Source organism: Arachis ipaensis, chromosome B04 (genome assembly GCF_000816755.2).
Source record: "Arachis ipaensis cultivar K30076 chromosome B04, Araip1.1, whole genome shotgun sequence".
Lineage (NCBI taxonomy): Eukaryota > Viridiplantae > Streptophyta > Magnoliopsida > Fabales > Fabaceae > Arachis > Arachis ipaensis.
Genome location: NC_029788.2, coordinates 3525206 through 3542291, shown reverse-complemented (window position 1 = coordinate 3542291; position 17086 = coordinate 3525206). Strand labels below are relative to the sequence as shown.

The window sequence follows — 17086 nt, the reverse complement described above, 5'->3', positions numbered from 1 at the left end:
AAGAGTTTTTCCTAGAAGCATTAAACTTGAGAAATTTATAATGAAACTGAAAAGTCTTGGCCACTACATATACATTTTGTAAGTTTTCAACCCTAATTATTTAGGCTAAAATTGAAAGGTACTTTGTGCCTAGTGTAAACTCAAGATAAAGTGCAAGTAGTTTTCTAATTTAAAAGTTTTTTTTGTACCTACAACAGATTTGAACTTTTATTAGAAATTTTAACACTAAATTGTAAATAAGGGTATTTTCAGAAATTGATATTGTGACCAAAAGGTACTGTTTTTTCTTTTTTTTTTTCATTTCTTTTTTCCCCCTCAACCACTATATTTGTGGTAAACATAATAAGAAATTACTGAACCTAGAAATATAAACATATAATATGAATAATCTAAGTCAAACAAGAAGACCAGGAATTTGGTTACCACTCACCCATGCAAATTTCCCATTCGCGACCATGCAAGAAATGCGGGGCCTCCAAAGAAATCATCCAAATCAGAAGTGCTCATGTTAAATTTCTCCTGGAGAATAAATATAAAGTCAGCCATATGATAAATTCTTTAAACAGAATTGAACAATATTCAAGATTACTAAGCTACAGATAATGATTATTTGAATAAAAAATTCTATTACAGAACTATGGGCCAAAATCGATTTTCACATTGTTAACTCATTACTTGCAATAAATGGTCTAGAGAGATGAAAGTTGCTAGCAGTAAAGGTTCTAAGAGTTATATGCTAAAAAGGAAGAAGGCCATTAGAGAACTAAGTCTCAAATCAAATCTGACTGAACTTGAACATTTTCTATATCCTATAAGATGGCAGATTACTCTATACATCTCCTGCCGTTATTAGATCATAATATGTATTATCTAAAACCACACTCAAATTGATGTTAACAGATCATAGCTTGCTTGCAAAGCCAGTGTCTTAAGAGAAGAGCCACAAAATTCCATGCAATAAGATAACGCATGTAGTTGTTCATGGCAAATATATAAACTGCTAGATATATAGAAGAATTCTTATGCCTCCTTCTCAAAGGTTTTTCTTTGAGACACTTGGTGTGGTTCTTTATAAGGTATCATAAACTCTGACTATGCGCCGATGCGATCATTGCTGATAATTTAAATTAAACTTATTTACAAGATATAGTATATGTATGTTAGCTCATGCTTTAAGCCCGAAGAGCTCTGGCAGTATTACATGAGATGTGAAGGAGATGGAAAATAATAAATTGGTCATCACCTAATAACTGTGCCTTTCAAATATTTATTGTTTTGCATAAACCATAAATTCAAGGAAACGGTTATGCTCTTTAGGATATGCATTTTTTTCACTGCTCAAGCTTTCCGTAAATTAAAAACGAAAATGACTATTCGTAGTACCCTAAACCCGTATTTAAAGAACTTTTCTGACAATATAACATCTAGAACTTGTCAGATGGTGCATATTTGAAAGTTGATTTTGAAGATTAAAGTCATTTTCAGAAAGTTCCAAAGCGACAAAATGATGTCATAATGCCAAACTTATCCCAAAAACTATTTAACGCATTTGGGTAGGAATACTAACCTGAAACACTTTCTGCCATATAGTCTCTTGACCTGTAAATGCGAGTGGTAGGTTGATACCCTGCAGAGCCATCCAGTCAATCTCCTTCTCCCATCTATTCCAATCCCACCAGGCAAACGAATCTTCCAAAACGAAATTAAAATAAGATCACATGGAAACAAAATGTTCTATTGTAAAACCATGATGCTCAAAGAGGTAAGCTTACAGCTAGATGTAACAGCATTTTGGTAATAGCTCCATGGAACAGGCCTCGGAATCAAGATCCCAGCCTCCTGAACACGTGGAAGAAATCCCACCTTAGGCACCGAAGATAGTTGCGAGCCACCAGTTTTGTCCCATGATATATGTGAGCCACACCGTTGCTTTAAATACCAGTGTAGACCAGTCACAATGTCCACTCCAGTAGTCCCAGCTATACTGTTGAGGACTGAAAATCATTATTCATCTAACCATTTTAAAATCTTTAAGCAAGATTATCATAATGCATTAAGCTTAGTTACCTTAGTTGAGAGTTAATTTTCTTTAGTTGAGAGTTAATTTTCTGGCTCAACCTATTAGTTATAACAAAACACACTTAAGTTTGTTATTGATTTGTTACTTACTTTTCCATGTGCCCATGTATGAAAGCCATATATAGTATTTTGGGTGAAAATCACTAGCTAAGGGTCCACTAAAGTTCAACTAATCTTATTCAAGTTAGCTTAGCTTATTATGAGGTAATTCTCCCAGCATTAAGTCTTCTATATTTCGAAAACCTTGCCCAAGAACTAGTACTGAACCATTTGAACCAACCAATTATTATAGTCACCTCCTCCCTCAGTTCTAAAAAAGTCTGTTTAGCCAAATTGGTTCTGTAAAAAGAATCATGTATCTCGATCCAATTTGTATCCAAATATATTAAATTTACCCGTATCCTTTTGTCCAAAATAGATTTATTTTGAAACGGAGTAAGTATAGTCTTAGACCCCAGTAGACAACCACAACTGCAACTACTGCAATATCACAGTTTTAATTTGATTTTCTTCCCTTTTTGATTGCGAGACAACAGCAAGTGCAACCTAAAACCACAACACAGAATTTCCAATCATGAATATTGCAAATGAAATCTAAAAATTCAAAAGTAGCATACAGTATTTGAGGATCCCCGGCTTGTGTGTAAGCAGGATGGTTTTTTACTACAAAGCAATAGTCACTGCCGCATTCATCCTGTAAATGAGAAAATTATATAACTAACTATTTCAGTCAATTGGATAAACTACGAAAATGGTATTCGTTCATATTGCTGGCGAAAATCACCCAAAAGATATGAATAGTAAATAAGCTTTAGAAATACAAAATGCGTTTTCAGAAACGATGAGATCTGTTTCTAAAGTTTGATGATTTTACGACAACTGAATTTTTTTATGATCCACATTTTTTAAAAATTTAAAAATACTTTAGAAATCTTTTCATTTTTGTATGCACCTTCTAACTAATTATTTAAATATTTCTATACAAATTTGAATCAAATGCACTGCTAAATACAAAATGCGTTTGCCAATTAAAAATATATACCTTATTTGTTTCGAGATTATTTGTATCATTTTGCTAGTTTACCCTAGTCAGTTCAAAAATGAAAAGAAAAATGAGTAATTGGGATTACCTTGGAGATAATTCGGAAGTGGAAGCTCGAGGAGTGGGAAGGGAGGAGGCGGAGGAGGACGGCCGCAGCAGCGGCTTCCTGGACGGAAGGGGGAGCCCTCTGGCGGTCCTGGATTCGGAGTAGGCGAGAGATGGAGTCGACGCCGGCCGTGGAAGAGAGAGCTGGGTTTGGGAACCAAAGACTTTGGAGTATGATGAGAAAAATGGCGGGAAAACATGGGAGCATGTTGGGGTTCATTAGTTGGTTTTGGGAGGTTGGTAAAGAAGGCTTTTGCGAATAGAAGAAGAGGAAGAAGAAGCGTATTTGAGGAAGGAGGTTCCATGAGGAAACAGGATAAAAGTATTCAATTTGGAGGCCGGCAGAGAGACGACACAAGAGTTGTTAACTGTGGAAGCTGATGTTTCAGCTACTAAGAGGAGTTCGTTTGTCCGTTTTTCTATTGCCAGAAAACTAGTTTTTTATTAGAAAGTAGAAACACATGAATGCTTGCCAACCAAGTATCTTGCTACGCATCCAAGTTTTTTTTTACGGTCAAGTTTAGTTTAAATCCAACAAAAATAAGTTTTTCATTCTTTTATAGTTGTTATTGCTGTTGCTTCTTTTCTTTTTCTTCATCCTCTTTATAGTGATTTTGCAACATTGTGTTTCTTCTTTATTTGATTTTTTCTTATTTTTATTTTTTTTTAGAGAATAAAACAAGAAAAATCATAAGGTAAAAAAACAGAGATGAATAAAAAAAGAAGAAAATGATGAAGAAGAAAAACAGGAAGAGTTTTGAGTTATGCATAATTTTTCAGGAAATAATTTCGGTGCATTCTAAATTTAAAATAAGGTACACTTTTGGTCTGTGCTTGGTTTGAACTTAGTTTGTTTGTGTATCGTCATCATTAAGTACTTTCCGTGCATTCTGGATTTAAATAAGGTGTACTTGATCTGTGCTTGTTTAGAACCGAATTTGTTTGTGTATCATTAAGTAATTTCGGTGCGTTCTGGATTTAAATAAAGTGCACTTTTAATCTGAACTTGTTTTAAACTAAGTTTGTTTGTGTGTCATTGTCATTAAGAATTTTGGTGCATTCTGGATTTTAAATGTATGTATAAAAAGAAGACGACGATGGTCATGACAATAACGATAACAATGATAATAATGACGATGGAGGAGGAAGAGGAGGAAAATAAAGGAGGAGATCGAAAAAATTCAAATGAAAAAAAAGGAGATGAAGGTGGTGGTGTGGTGGTAATGACGATGACGATAATGAAAGAAAGATGAGAAAAAATAAGGAGGAGGAGGAGGAGGAGATGGAGATGCAGCAGGGGTGTAAGAAGGAGGAGAAGGTGTGGTGGTAATAACTGAAAGGTTTCTGAGATTGATGAGAATGCTTTCACAGCAAGAAAGCAGAGAATGCTAATTATGCAGAAAAAACAGAATGTTGGAAGAAGAAGCACAGTTATTGAACTAATCAGAAGGCAAAAGAATGTATGTTTTATAAATGAGACTTAAAAAATGGAATTTACCCATTCTCATACTCATGGCCTATCAATATATACACACATGAATACACACTCATGGATTTCAAGAAACTCCAGACCAGTAACTAACTCTAATGCCCATAAATTAACTCACATTTAATTCACAACATCTCTAACTAACTATAAAGAATTTACATCCTTACCCTTGACATCCCCCTCAAAATCATAATTGGTCTTCTCACAATTCTGAGTTTGCTTTTCCATTTCTCAAAGGATACCGATGTCAAAGGTTTAGTTAGTATATCAGCCCTTTGTTCAGCTCCTGGGATATGTATCACATGTACCAAGTTTTTCTGCACTCTATCTCGAACAAATTGAATGTCAAGCTGAAAATGCTTGGTTTTATCATGAAAAACAGGGTTGGCCGTGAGCAACACAATGCTCAAATTGTCACAGAAAATCGAAAGGACACTGGCTAATTCCACATTCAGCTGTGTCAACAACCCTTGAATCCAAATGATCTCCGCTTGGCAAGATGCTAGACTCCTAAACTCAGCCTTAGTTGATGACCTGCTGATCGTCAATTGTTTTCTGCACATCCAAGACACCAAATTAGGACCAAGAAAGACGCAAAAACCAGACACAGACCTCCTGTCCTCCAAATCAGAGGCCCAGTCTACATCAGAAAACTCATAAATTCTGAAGTCTCTGCTTTTGTGGAATATCAACTATTGATCTTTAGTGCCCTGCAAGTATATAAGCAACCTTTTTACAGCCTTTTAGTGAGCAAGAAGAGGTCTATGCATAAATTGACTCACTCTACTCACTGCAAATGCCAAATCTGGCCTTGTCACAGTGGCATACTGCAGACTCCCTACCACTGATCTGTAAAGCTTCGGATCATCAAATTCTTCGAAACCTCTAGCAGTTAATTGTAGAAAAGATACCATAGGAGTTACCATAGCCACACCAACTTTAGAGAGTAGATCACGTATATACTTGGTCCTAGACAAGTGCAAAGCTCTTGTATCAATTTTTAAAATTTCAACGCCTAAAAAGTAACTCAAATCTCCTAAATTCTTTAAAGAGAAGATGTTGTGAAGTTGCTGCATTAATCCAACTATTGTAGATTGATTATTACCTATAACAATCACATCATCAACATAACACAATATAAAAATAACATTATCTGTTTCAGTTCTAATAAAAAGAGAATTATCAGACTTAGCATTTTAAAACCCAAAAGTTGCTAAAGTGCTACTTAATTTAAGAAATTACTCTCTTGGAACTTGTTTAAGATCATAGAGAGACCTATCTATTAGTAATATATTAAAACAGAATACAAGATAGTCTCTAGATGTATTGTTAGTCTCCTTGCTTCCTATCATGATTCTAGATTCATTCTTAGACTTTGACTCTTCTTTTTTCAACTACAACAAAAAACAAAAAAAAAACTATGAATATCATAATGAAACCTCCCATTAAAATTATGAAACGTTACAAGGAATAAAATTCAATTTAAATTAATGTAAAAATTTCACCTTAAGCTCCCATTAAATTTTTGAAACGTTACACCTATTTAATGTACAATTACCATATCCTACATTGATCTTAAGGTCACATTACAAGGAAAAAAAAAAATTCTTAAGATGCCACTAAAATTATCAAATGTTACAAGAAACCAAAATTAAATGTAAAAATTCTTTTAAGATTCACAAAAGTTAGAATAATCAATCTACTTTAAATATAATTAAAAATAACATAATTATATATTATGTAATAAGATATTACAACGGCTACTATAACGATCATTTGAACGGTCACAAATAACAAAGAACAATATAAATATATACTATTTTATTTACACAAATTTATAAAATCTAATAAAAAACCATTATGTAAAAATTATTATTCAAATTCTCCGTGCATGGTGCAGGTCAAAATCTAGTTTAATTAATTTGCAAACAAGAGTTTAAGGTTGTATTTCAAATCCCTTTGTTTGTCTCATATAAATAGTTTGGTATAAATCCCCATTTAAAAAAGCATTATTAAAGTCATATTGTCTAATAGTCCATCCTCTAGTCAGTGCTACACTTAACATAATTCTAATAATTGTAGGTCTTATGACTGGACTAAAGACTTGACCAAAATCAAATACTTCAGTTTGATCAAAGCCTTGTGCCACAAGTCTGGCCTTGTATTTTTGTATCTTTGGTAACCTTTTAACAGCATACATCCACTTTGAACCTATCACTTTTGCATTAGGTGGAGCCTCAACCAAGGTCCATGTATTAGTTCTCATAAGAGCCTGGTATTCCTCTTGCATAGCAGCATATCAATGTGGTATTTTAAGAGCCACAGCTGCATTTTTAGGAGGACTTTCAATAGACAAGTCTGAACTTCCAACAGTAGAGTGAAGTTTTGGCTTTAACTTTCCTGTTTTTGACCTTGTGGTCATGAGGTGTTGATTCTGAACCTCAATAGTAGCAGGTGATTCAAGATTCTGTTGAGCAATATTTTGTGAAGTAGTAGGAGGTGCAGAAAGAGGTAGCTATTTTTCAATACCAGTGATTGGAATGATATCTGAACTTGTACTTTGAGAAGTAGAGGGTGGTGATTCTTTTATTAAATCACTAGGTACATCACTAGTTGTTGATGCTGCAGACTTAGTTAGTACCAATAGTTGGTCTATCTGAAATAATACTTGAATCAGAAGAATTATTTGAAGTGTGAATTGAAGGTATGGTAGTAGAATTATGAGTGTTTAAAGTATTGCTATTAGCTAATTTAGGTAGACACTTATACACTTTATGATCAATAGCATATCCTAGAAATAAACATTTGTGGGACTTATAATTAAATTTGTTCTTGTTATAAGGAGTTATTAAGGGATAGCAGGCTGAACCAAAGGTTCTTAGAAGAGTATAATCAGGTTCTTTGGTAAACAGAACCTCATATGGAGATTTATCTTGGAGAGTTGGAGTAGGTAATCGATTTATAAGATAAGGTTGTAACTACAACCTCATCCCAATAAGTGAGTGGCAATTTGGCTTGAGAAAGCATAGCCAAACTTGTCTCCACAATATGGCGATGCTTTCTCTCCACTCTACCATTTTGCTCATGTGTGTAAGGAGAAGTGTATCTATGAGAAATATCTTGCTCTGCTAAGTATGAAATAAAGATGTTTGAGGTGAATTCATCTCCATGATCAGTCTGAAATTTCTTAATTTTACGTCCAGTAAGATTTTCCATTAGAGATTGAAATTGTACAAAGGCAGTAAAGACTTGAGATTTCGAGTGCAGTAAGTACAAGCATGTGTATTTTGAAAAAGCATCAATAAAAGTCACATAGAATCTATAACCTAAGTGAGAGCTATATGGTGATGGTCTCCAAACATTAGAGTAAACAAGCTGTAGAGGTGCTGTATAGACAGTAGAAGACTCGGGAAAAGGCAATTTATGATGTTTAGCATGAACACAATGAGAACAAATATTATTCATATCAAATTGTTTACTTGAAGAAGAAATATTACACAAATTCATAACCAAATGTACAATTCTAGTTGAGGCATGGCCTAAACGCCGATGTCAAAGATTATTGTAAGTCAGATCTACACTAAACACACAGGGAATAGAACTAGGAGTGAGATTTGAAGGACTTTGAACATTGAAGAATCTGTATAGACCACCTCTACGATAGCCTTGTAAAAGTATCTTCTTGGAGTGTTGGCATTTCATTAAACAAATGTAAGCATGAAATTCAAAGAATACAGCATTGTCTTCACAAAATTTTGATACACTAACTAGATTCTTGGTCATTTGTGGTGAGTGAATTAATTGTTGAGGATTAAAGAAACGATTTGTATCTAAAGCATGTAAAATTGAATTACCAATGAGAGATTAACAAACCTTTGCCATTGTCTACGATAACCTGTTCAGGACCATTATAGTCTGTTTTTGAAAGGAGGTTGTCAGCATTGGGTGTGATATGGTGTGAAGCACCAGTGTCTGGATACCATGTTGGATCAACAAGAGATGTTGGAGCAACCATGTAAGCAGATGGATTGTGGAAGGCAGGGGTTGGATGGGGGAATTGACGATGAACCAAAAACTTGTGAAGCAGATGAAGACGGCAAAGTCTTTGTTGAGGGAGGCCTAAAAGATTGATTCTGGGATTGAGAAGGGGGTGGAAACTGTTGATCAAACCTATGGAAACAATGCCAAGCTATATGACCAAATCTGTCACAAACCTGGCATTGAGGCCTTGGTGAGCTATAGTTGAATCTGCCATCTCGAGATATTCTTCCACCTCTGCCTCTACGGTTGTAGTTGGCACGACCAGAGGTGAAGGAATTGGAGAAAGAGCTTTGTGCAAGATGAGCCTGAGGGAGCAAAGTATCTGGGTTCTGAAACTGCTATAACATATCATCATGTGACATAGTGATGGTTTCTATCTCACTTAAAGAATAGAGTTCAGGTTTGGAATTGATCATAGTAAGAACATGATATTCAGAATTTAAACCAGCAAGAAGGGCATCATATGTTCTTCTGATGTGAGTGGACTCCCAAGAGCAGCCAAAGAATCAGTAACTTCTTTAATCTTTGAATGTATTGTGTTGCTGTTAATCTGTTCTTCTTGATATTCTTGAGGCTAGCTTTTTGAGTTGCTTGATCTTGTATTTGGTGCTTTTAGTAAAGTAATCCTCGATCCTATTCCAGATTTCATAAGCAAATTGGCTGCCAACCATCTTGTTGGAGAAAACTTCCTCCATTGAAGCCAACAAGAAGGAAATGATGTTGTAATCTTCCTGGCGCCATTGCTTGTACTGTGCAAATTCTTTACCTGAAAGTCAATCTTGATCTGATGAAAATTGAGGAGGAATGGATTGTTGAAGATGGCTCTCTAAATCTTGTCCTCTAATTGCTTCCAATGCCTGCTGCTGCCATGTTCGATGGTTGTTTTCACCTAACTTGTTGCTAATGGCATTCTGAAAGGATTGTGGTGTAAAAGATGAACTATTCGGAAGAGGAGTATTGGGTGTAGATTATGAAAATTCATTTGTGATGGAAGAAGCCATGGATCAATAACCTTTGGCTCGTGATACCAAGAAAGGTTTTTGAGATCGATGAGAATGCTTTCACAGCAAGAAAGCAGAGAATGCTAATTATGCAAAAAAATAGAATGTTGGAAGAAGAAGCACAATTGTTATTATTCATGATTGAACTAATTAGAAGGCAAAAGAATGTATGTTTTACAAATGAGACTTAGAAAATGGAATGTACCCATTCTCACACTCATGGCCTATCAATATATACACATATGAATACACACTTGGATCTCAAAACAAGGGGAAACAAGGGGGAAGATTTAAATGCAGAGACAGGTGACATGGCATTTTTGCTCTCTTAGAGAAATGCTCTACGCTTTTGCATGACTAGAATATACATAACATTCGAACAACTCCAGAAGCCTCCAAGGAAATCAAGTAGAAAGATAATATTTAAGACATTACTTTCTCCTTCAAAAACAAATGCACCAACATAGCAACCTCTTTTACTAGCAAAAACCGACAGACCATGCAGCCAAAATAGGGTAATATCTATACCAAATAGAGACATGGCCCTTCACGCTGTATCATAGAGTGTTCTAATACCAGTTCTGAGAAAACTTTGCATCAAAAGAGAGGTCAACCTTACAAATGTTCTTGCCATTGATGTGTTTGGATATGCACACAACAACTATGGCCCTTGCAACCTCAGCTGAATTGGTTGGTCCTGAATTGTCATATCTTCACTGAAAATTTTCACGAAAGTTGTAATAAATGTTAAAAAGCGTCAAAATTTGAAATGACATTATTAGTGTAAAGATAAAAAAGTTACTCCTTCCATTTCAAAATAAGTGACAATTTTGGAATAGTGCCATATTTTGAAATATCGATGTATCAGTTTGTCTGAATTGACCGTTATTTTGAACCAGAAGAAATAAAATAGAAATATAAATTATGTGACTAATGTCTTAAAAATTGCTTATGATTTATGAAAGCGCCTCAAATTTGGGAAATCAAATTCATTGTGTTATGAAATTATTAACTGAAGTAACAAACTAAATTTAAGTGCGAGAAAAATGATACCCTTACAACAACAACAACAACAACAACAACAACAACAATAATAATAATAATATCCGATAAGTTCGATGAACAAATAGGAGGACTAGCATGCATTATTTAAATTGTAGAAGTCATACAATTTACCTATAGAAATAAGTTCCATCCAAGATCCTTCAACTCTTTATTATTCAAAACTTCCAACATGGCGTTCGGCATCATCTGCTACATTACCCTGTTGCATCATACTTATCAGAAACCATGGCACTGGAGTATGAATTATTAAAAATTCATTATTTTAGATTTACTATAATATGAATGCCAAAACTGAGAGTATAGTGATAGACACAGAGAAGGGAACACGTGAAGAATTTACTTGAAAGAATTAATAACCTGCACCAGGGTATTAATAGCAGCTCACTCAATGTGAGCTTTCTGATAGGTGTTTTGGCTTTATCATCAATGCAAACCACCACGCTCACCTCACGAAACTGTTAACACAATGAAATTGACTAGCTGCTTTTTTGACGCTCCTCTTGCCATTGCAAAACTTCTATCATTGTACCTAAGATCAACTGTTTACTTAGCTTACTTTCACAAGAACATGAGAGGAGGAAAAAAGAAAAGAAGTGACAACATAAGATGGGATTAAATAATTCAGAAAGCATCACTACCATCACAATCAACACTTAATCCAATTCCCATTCAGAATTCCTCATAAGTCATAAATAGAACTTTTTAATTATATTCTAGAAATTAAAAAAAGAAGCTGCTCTGACCAAAGATACTGCCTTAGTAGTAAACAACTTCTACACGTCAAATGTAATTATAATAGTTATAATCTACTAAAATTAGGAGGTTGGATAACCCACTTCCTGAAACCCATACAATGTCCCCCCCAAAATAGAAAATGTTCACGGCCTCCCAATTGGCAACACCTGTCTTCTTCTGTTTTGGCTTCAAAGTTCAAACTGAAATGAAACAAAATGCAATTAGTTCAGTGGATAAAGGAGTGAGAAGTGGCTTGAGGGAGAACTTTCTCGCACAAATTTGAGTATAAACAAATCAATGGCTAATCCCTCTTTTCATCTCAGTCCCTCTGTTGATCCTTCTTGAACAAAAACAAGCACATTGGTGTCCCCTTTCCTCTCGTAACCACCCTTCTCTTTTCCAACCCTCTCCTTTCCTCTCTGGTTTCGCTTGAGGATGCATTCTGAGACCAGAAGCCAAAAAGGTGACATCATACCCTTCATCCATTTTTCAATTTCAATTCGGATTCAATCAAAAAGCAAAGAAAGTAAAAAGCTTGCAAGTCAGAAGAGACTTGAGAGAAGGTTGATGCCAAAAAAAGGGGTTCAGGGTCCCCTCTCCTCGGCACCACCAAACCACAACATCCCACTGGCATAACTCACTGTCACCAGATCAGAAAGCATCAGATCAGTAGAATCGATTTCGGCGTCTCACGGCTGCTGATGGTATGTTTCTTACTCAGCATTCCCCCTTTCTCCTTTTCCATTTTCTATGTTTCCCTTTTCACGGGATAGGTGCTCATTTGAAGGTTCTTGCAACTTTCTGAGCTTCTAAATACTAAGTTAATATTGTAAAGGGATAATACTTTGGAAGGGTTTACACTACTAACACAACCTTGAAGGTGATTTTTCTGACTATCTTTGCAGCACTATGTGTGCAAATATCTTATTTTCATAGCCATTCGATCCCTATTTCCATGAATCCACTCACCCACGCATAGCCATGGCTACCTTGCTATTGGACATTGACATGGACACACGGGGCACAAAACAGACAATGACACAGCAAATTCCAAAAATTATAGGACACCAACACGACAAATACACACATACATAAGATTTACAATATCTCCAGATTTTCATAGATGTCAAACAATTAATTTCCATAAATTTTTTAGATCCCTCTGGAAAGAAAGAGTATTATTGACCTATGCCATATATATTACCTGTTTCTAAGTTCCCTCTAGGACACCTGGGGAATCATTTCTATTAGCATTTCATAGAACATATAACATGAGACACTTGTATAATAAATAAATGAATAACAAGAAAAACATTGGTCATGCCAGATTGTATTCAGGTTGTTTCCTTTCATGTTTTCGACATGCTCATTCGCATATGTTTTCCACATGTTTTCAACAAAAAATAATTTGAACATGGACATGTAAGGACGCGTGGGTATTCACCGTATTTTGGTATCATGTCAACAGATACACCATTACCTTGATATAGCTGTACTTCATAGCAATAGGCAATAGTATAATACTAAAGAACTATCAAACATGTTAATCTCAACTGAAAGAAAATGTTTTGGAATTTAAGAAAAAACAAGCAGCCTGTATATATAAATTGAAGCTTTATGAGCAGTCACTGGCATATTTGAAGCAATAGCCATTAGTTTTGTATGCTGCAATGTCATTGTATGATGTGGGAAGTTCACCATAACCTAAAGTAATCATAAATTTGACCAATAATAAATTACTGCAAACGTTCCAATATAAATTACTAAATAGAAAAATTAGCTCTTCTATTTCATTCCTACATTCACAACAGCCAACATAGATAACAGCATCATAGTTAAAATACTGCCAATAAAGGAGGAAGGATAAATAATAAATCTAAATTAATACTTACATACTGTTATCGGTGTGCTGATATATTCAGGATAAGTAAATTGAATGGCCCTTCAAGAAGAAATTGGATGCATGTTAAGCATAAGAGCTCAACAAACTGCAGCAATGTCTGATAGGTCTTCAGAACTGGATGAATATGAAAGTACGTTCTGTTCCGATTCAGATTTGGTATAAACTTTTTCTTTTGCTTCTTCACCTTCAGTTTGTGCATCTAAGATTGATGAGTGCAACACCTTTGCAGATAATAATCCTAAACCTCTCATCTTAGACAACAAGTTCAAAGTAGAAAAGTATGTCTCTGATCCACATGGAAGTTTAGATATGTTTAATAAATTCCTGTAACTCAATTCTACCCTAAAATCAATCATCTCTTGTAGCATTACTTTCATCATTTGAAGATTTTTTTCTCTGCAAAATACATAAATCATCAGATTAAATGTATGACCATCAGGTCTAAGACCATTCACCTTCATCTGGTCATACATTGCACGGGCCTCTTGAATTCTTCCACATCTAAGTAGTGCATATATGCCAACTCCGAATGCTACACCGTCAAGTGGATATTTTTTCAATACTGCAAATCTAAAAACATCAGCAGCCATGTTATATTTACGAACCTTGACAAGCCCTCCTATTATCACAGTATGGATGTGAGCATCAACATCAGGGTAACTCATGGCAAGACCACGGTAAACATTAACTGCTTCTTCAATTCTTCTCGAAGCACAAAGTCCAGTCAGTAATCCAGCAAAAGTATAGTTATCTGGTGTAAAACCTTTATCAACCATATTATTATAGAGTTCAACTGCATGAGAGGGAAGTCCAGCCTTAACAAAAGAGCATAAAAGTGCATTACATAGCACTAAATCAGTATCTACATATCCACAGACTAGTTTGGGTAGTAGATTAAACTTGGGTAATAGATAAAACTTTCCCGAAAGACAAATTGCAGACAACAATGAAGTAAAGGTATAAGAATCAGGTTTTAGATTTTGTTTTGACAAACCGGCAAAAACTTCAACTGCATCCTGATACCTTCCAACCTTTGAAAGGCAATCAATTAATACATTACAAAGAATTAAATCCGGATTTTGGTCAGTAGATAACATGATCTTTAACAAATCTATCGCTTCAGTGACCATGCCAGATTGCATAAATGCCTTGAACAAGATTGTATATGTCACAACATTAGGGGAACAACCACTTCCAGCCATTTTCAAGAGCAGATTGCGAGCAACATCAAGTCTCCCCACTTTACAATATGTATGGATGAGAATCGTCCAAATGTTAACAGACAGTTCAAACCCTAAAGAAATCATGAGACCCAGCACTTGATACACCTGAAGTAATCCACTCATCCTAGAGAAACAATTGAGAAGCATCTCAAACATGGGAATGCTGGGATAATAGCCCATCCTCAACAGGAGTCGAAACACATAACCGGTGTGAGTAATATCATTTAACTTGGATAGATGACAAAGTGCATAGTTAAAGGTGAAGAAGTTTGGGGCTTGCGTGTGGTGAAAAACCCTCAATGCGAGATTGGGTTGGCCAATTTTAAATAGAACATCCATGAGGATATTACGAGCAAATGTATTAGGTTCGAAGCCCGAAACTTGCATCAGGTTATAAGCCTCAAGCACCATGGGATGCATTTTGCCATGCCATAAAATCCTTAATAAGAGGATGTAAGTTGCACGCTTTGTGACACATCCTATAGTCTCCAACTGAAAAAGAATAACTTGGAGGGTTTTGTAATGGTTGGTGAGACGTTGAAGCACTGGGACCATGTAATCAAGGGCACGGATATCATGAGAGTAATTATAATTAAAATCATTATAGTAATTCTGGCGCTGGGCAGTCCAGATAAAAAAGGAAAGGGTAATCAAGTCAGAGGGGCACCTGGCCACTGTGGAATGCACAACATCAATCCTACTCATAACCGATTCCATTTTGGTTTTTGTTTTAGTTTTGTGTTCATTGATGATGTTACTACTACTGCTGGTGTTGTTGCCACCACCCCACTTCAAACAATGACAGGATGATGCGTAGCAGCGAGACAAGAAGACACGAGCTAGCAGTCTTGTCACTCTCATGACCTGGTGGTGTGGCTTCCTGTTGTGAACAAACAAAGCCCACCTCGTGTGTTTCCAAGCACACATAAGCAAACCTACAAAATACAAAACATATATCATGTCATTCAACATCGTGAATTCACAGGGGGCATTAAAAAAAACTCTGGACAGAAGACATTACATAGCAACAGCGAGAGCAAGCTCAAAGGTTGCAGCCTCGCGGGAGAGACATGTACATATCAACAGCAACGAAGGAGAGAGAAGACTTAGCAGCGGCTGCAGTGAAGAGATGGGTGTAACGCTGAGAAACAAATGGCCGCCATTCAGATATTTTTTTTGTGAAGATGAACATTCCTCTAGAAAAGCCTAAGTCACATCCATAAACCTAAAGAGGGTGCTGAGGAGCAAAACAACTGCAACAACCAGCAGCAATAGGATGAAAAGATACAACCAAAACAAGAATACAAAACATAGATCAATCAACACAAAACAAAGTAACTAGTAATCACCCCTAAACACAAAAAAATCCACTAGCTACAGGCACGGAACAAAAAAGCTTCAATGATCAATTATCCTGTCTTCCCTACCTCGTTTCCAAGGCTCCTTATAAAATGAAATCAGCCTTTACATCTTCCCCACATTCACAGATTCTTTGTTGAATATTTTCTTGTTTCCAATTTTCCATACATTCACTCTCTTTTTTTTGCACATTTTAGCATCGTTGTTCTAAACATGCAACAAAAAACAAAATGACCAAAGAACAGAACGTAAAAGACCCTTCCTGAATTGAAAACAAGACAAATATAACAAAAAAAACTTAAAACTGCTAGAACCTTCCTATTTTCTCTCTTAAAAACAAACTCTTATTTATTACCACTGACCTCCAAATCAAACTATCGCAAAGTGATTAATCTCCTTAGGAAATTAAACAGTACTACACAACACCAGAAGAAAGACCCTTTTATTGAATCTTCATCATTTGATTATCAAGCTAGGAGACAAATTTTGAGTGTTATTGAAAATGTTTTCTGCTCTATTATCTCTCTCGGTTTCTCCAACTTTAGTATACTAGCCCCAAGAAAGGGAAAAGAACAAAGAGAACAACAAATTAAATCAGTTAGTTTTACATACAAATACAATTCATCTAAACCTATTACAAATTGAATCAACCAGTTTTACGTACAAATACAATTAGCATCAATAAATTAAAACAGCAAAAATCCAGTATAAAAAATTAATAAGAATAACTTAGGAAAAAAAAGACTCACCTACCCTACACTGCAGAAGCAGAAAGTCAGAAACAGAGTCAGGTGCGGTTTTCCAACTTGGGGTCGTTTTGCAGTGTTGCACCGTTGCAGAGCAGGCCACCGTCGAGAGAGCGCAGAACTTCGACACGAGCAGGGCAGAGACTGCAGAGGAGCCAACTCGATGACGACGGAGGAAGCAGAAGCAGAGACAGGCGAGGCACGGTGGAGCCAAGGCGGCTGGGACGTCACAGACGGAGAAGGCAGAGGCGAGCAGACACTGGCGGCGGGGGGACGAGGCAGAGGAGCCGGCAAGGGG

General features: G+C 35.9%; 2 protein-coding genes across 18 annotated transcripts in view; both read right to left on the bottom strand.

The window, feature by feature from the left end:
• The window catches only part of LOC107638447 (alpha-N-acetylglucosaminidase), a 28846-nt gene extending 25139 nt beyond the window's left edge, over positions 1-3707 (bottom strand). The window contains exons 1-5 of the mRNA XM_016341723.2: positions 3210-3707; positions 2697-2773; positions 1773-1984; positions 1568-1689; positions 431-519 (exon numbers count right to left, since the gene is read on the bottom strand). Of these exons, the coding sequence (XP_016197209.1) occupies positions 431-519; positions 1568-1689; positions 1773-1984; positions 2697-2773; positions 3210-3446 (737 nt within the window). The 5' untranslated portion in view covers positions 3447-3707. The remainder of the gene's footprint in view (positions 1-430; positions 520-1567; positions 1690-1772; positions 1985-2696; positions 2774-3209) is intronic.
• Positions 4667-17080, bottom strand: LOC107638446 (putative pentatricopeptide repeat-containing protein At1g16830). 17 transcript variants are annotated; one of them, XM_021120460.1, is made up of 9 exons: positions 16792-17080; positions 15705-15936; positions 13450-15618; positions 11180-11351; positions 10934-11021; positions 10372-10473; positions 8589-9667; positions 5498-5684; positions 4667-5270 (listed from the first exon to the last, which is right to left on the bottom strand). In XM_021120460.1, the coding sequence occupies exon 3, from the start codon at positions 15608-15610 to the stop codon at positions 13538-13540; it is 2073 nt and encodes a 690-aa protein (XP_020976119.1). In that variant the 5' UTR covers positions 15611-15618; positions 15705-15936; positions 16792-17080; the 3' UTR covers positions 4667-5270; positions 5498-5684; positions 8589-9667; positions 10372-10473; positions 10934-11021; positions 11180-11351; positions 13450-13537. The 17 variants fall into 17 exon arrangements, with proteins under 17 accessions (XP_020976119.1, XP_020976121.1, XP_020976122.1 ...); XM_021120462.1 differs by having other exon boundaries at positions 5507-5684; XM_021120463.1 differs by lacking the exon at positions 5498-5684.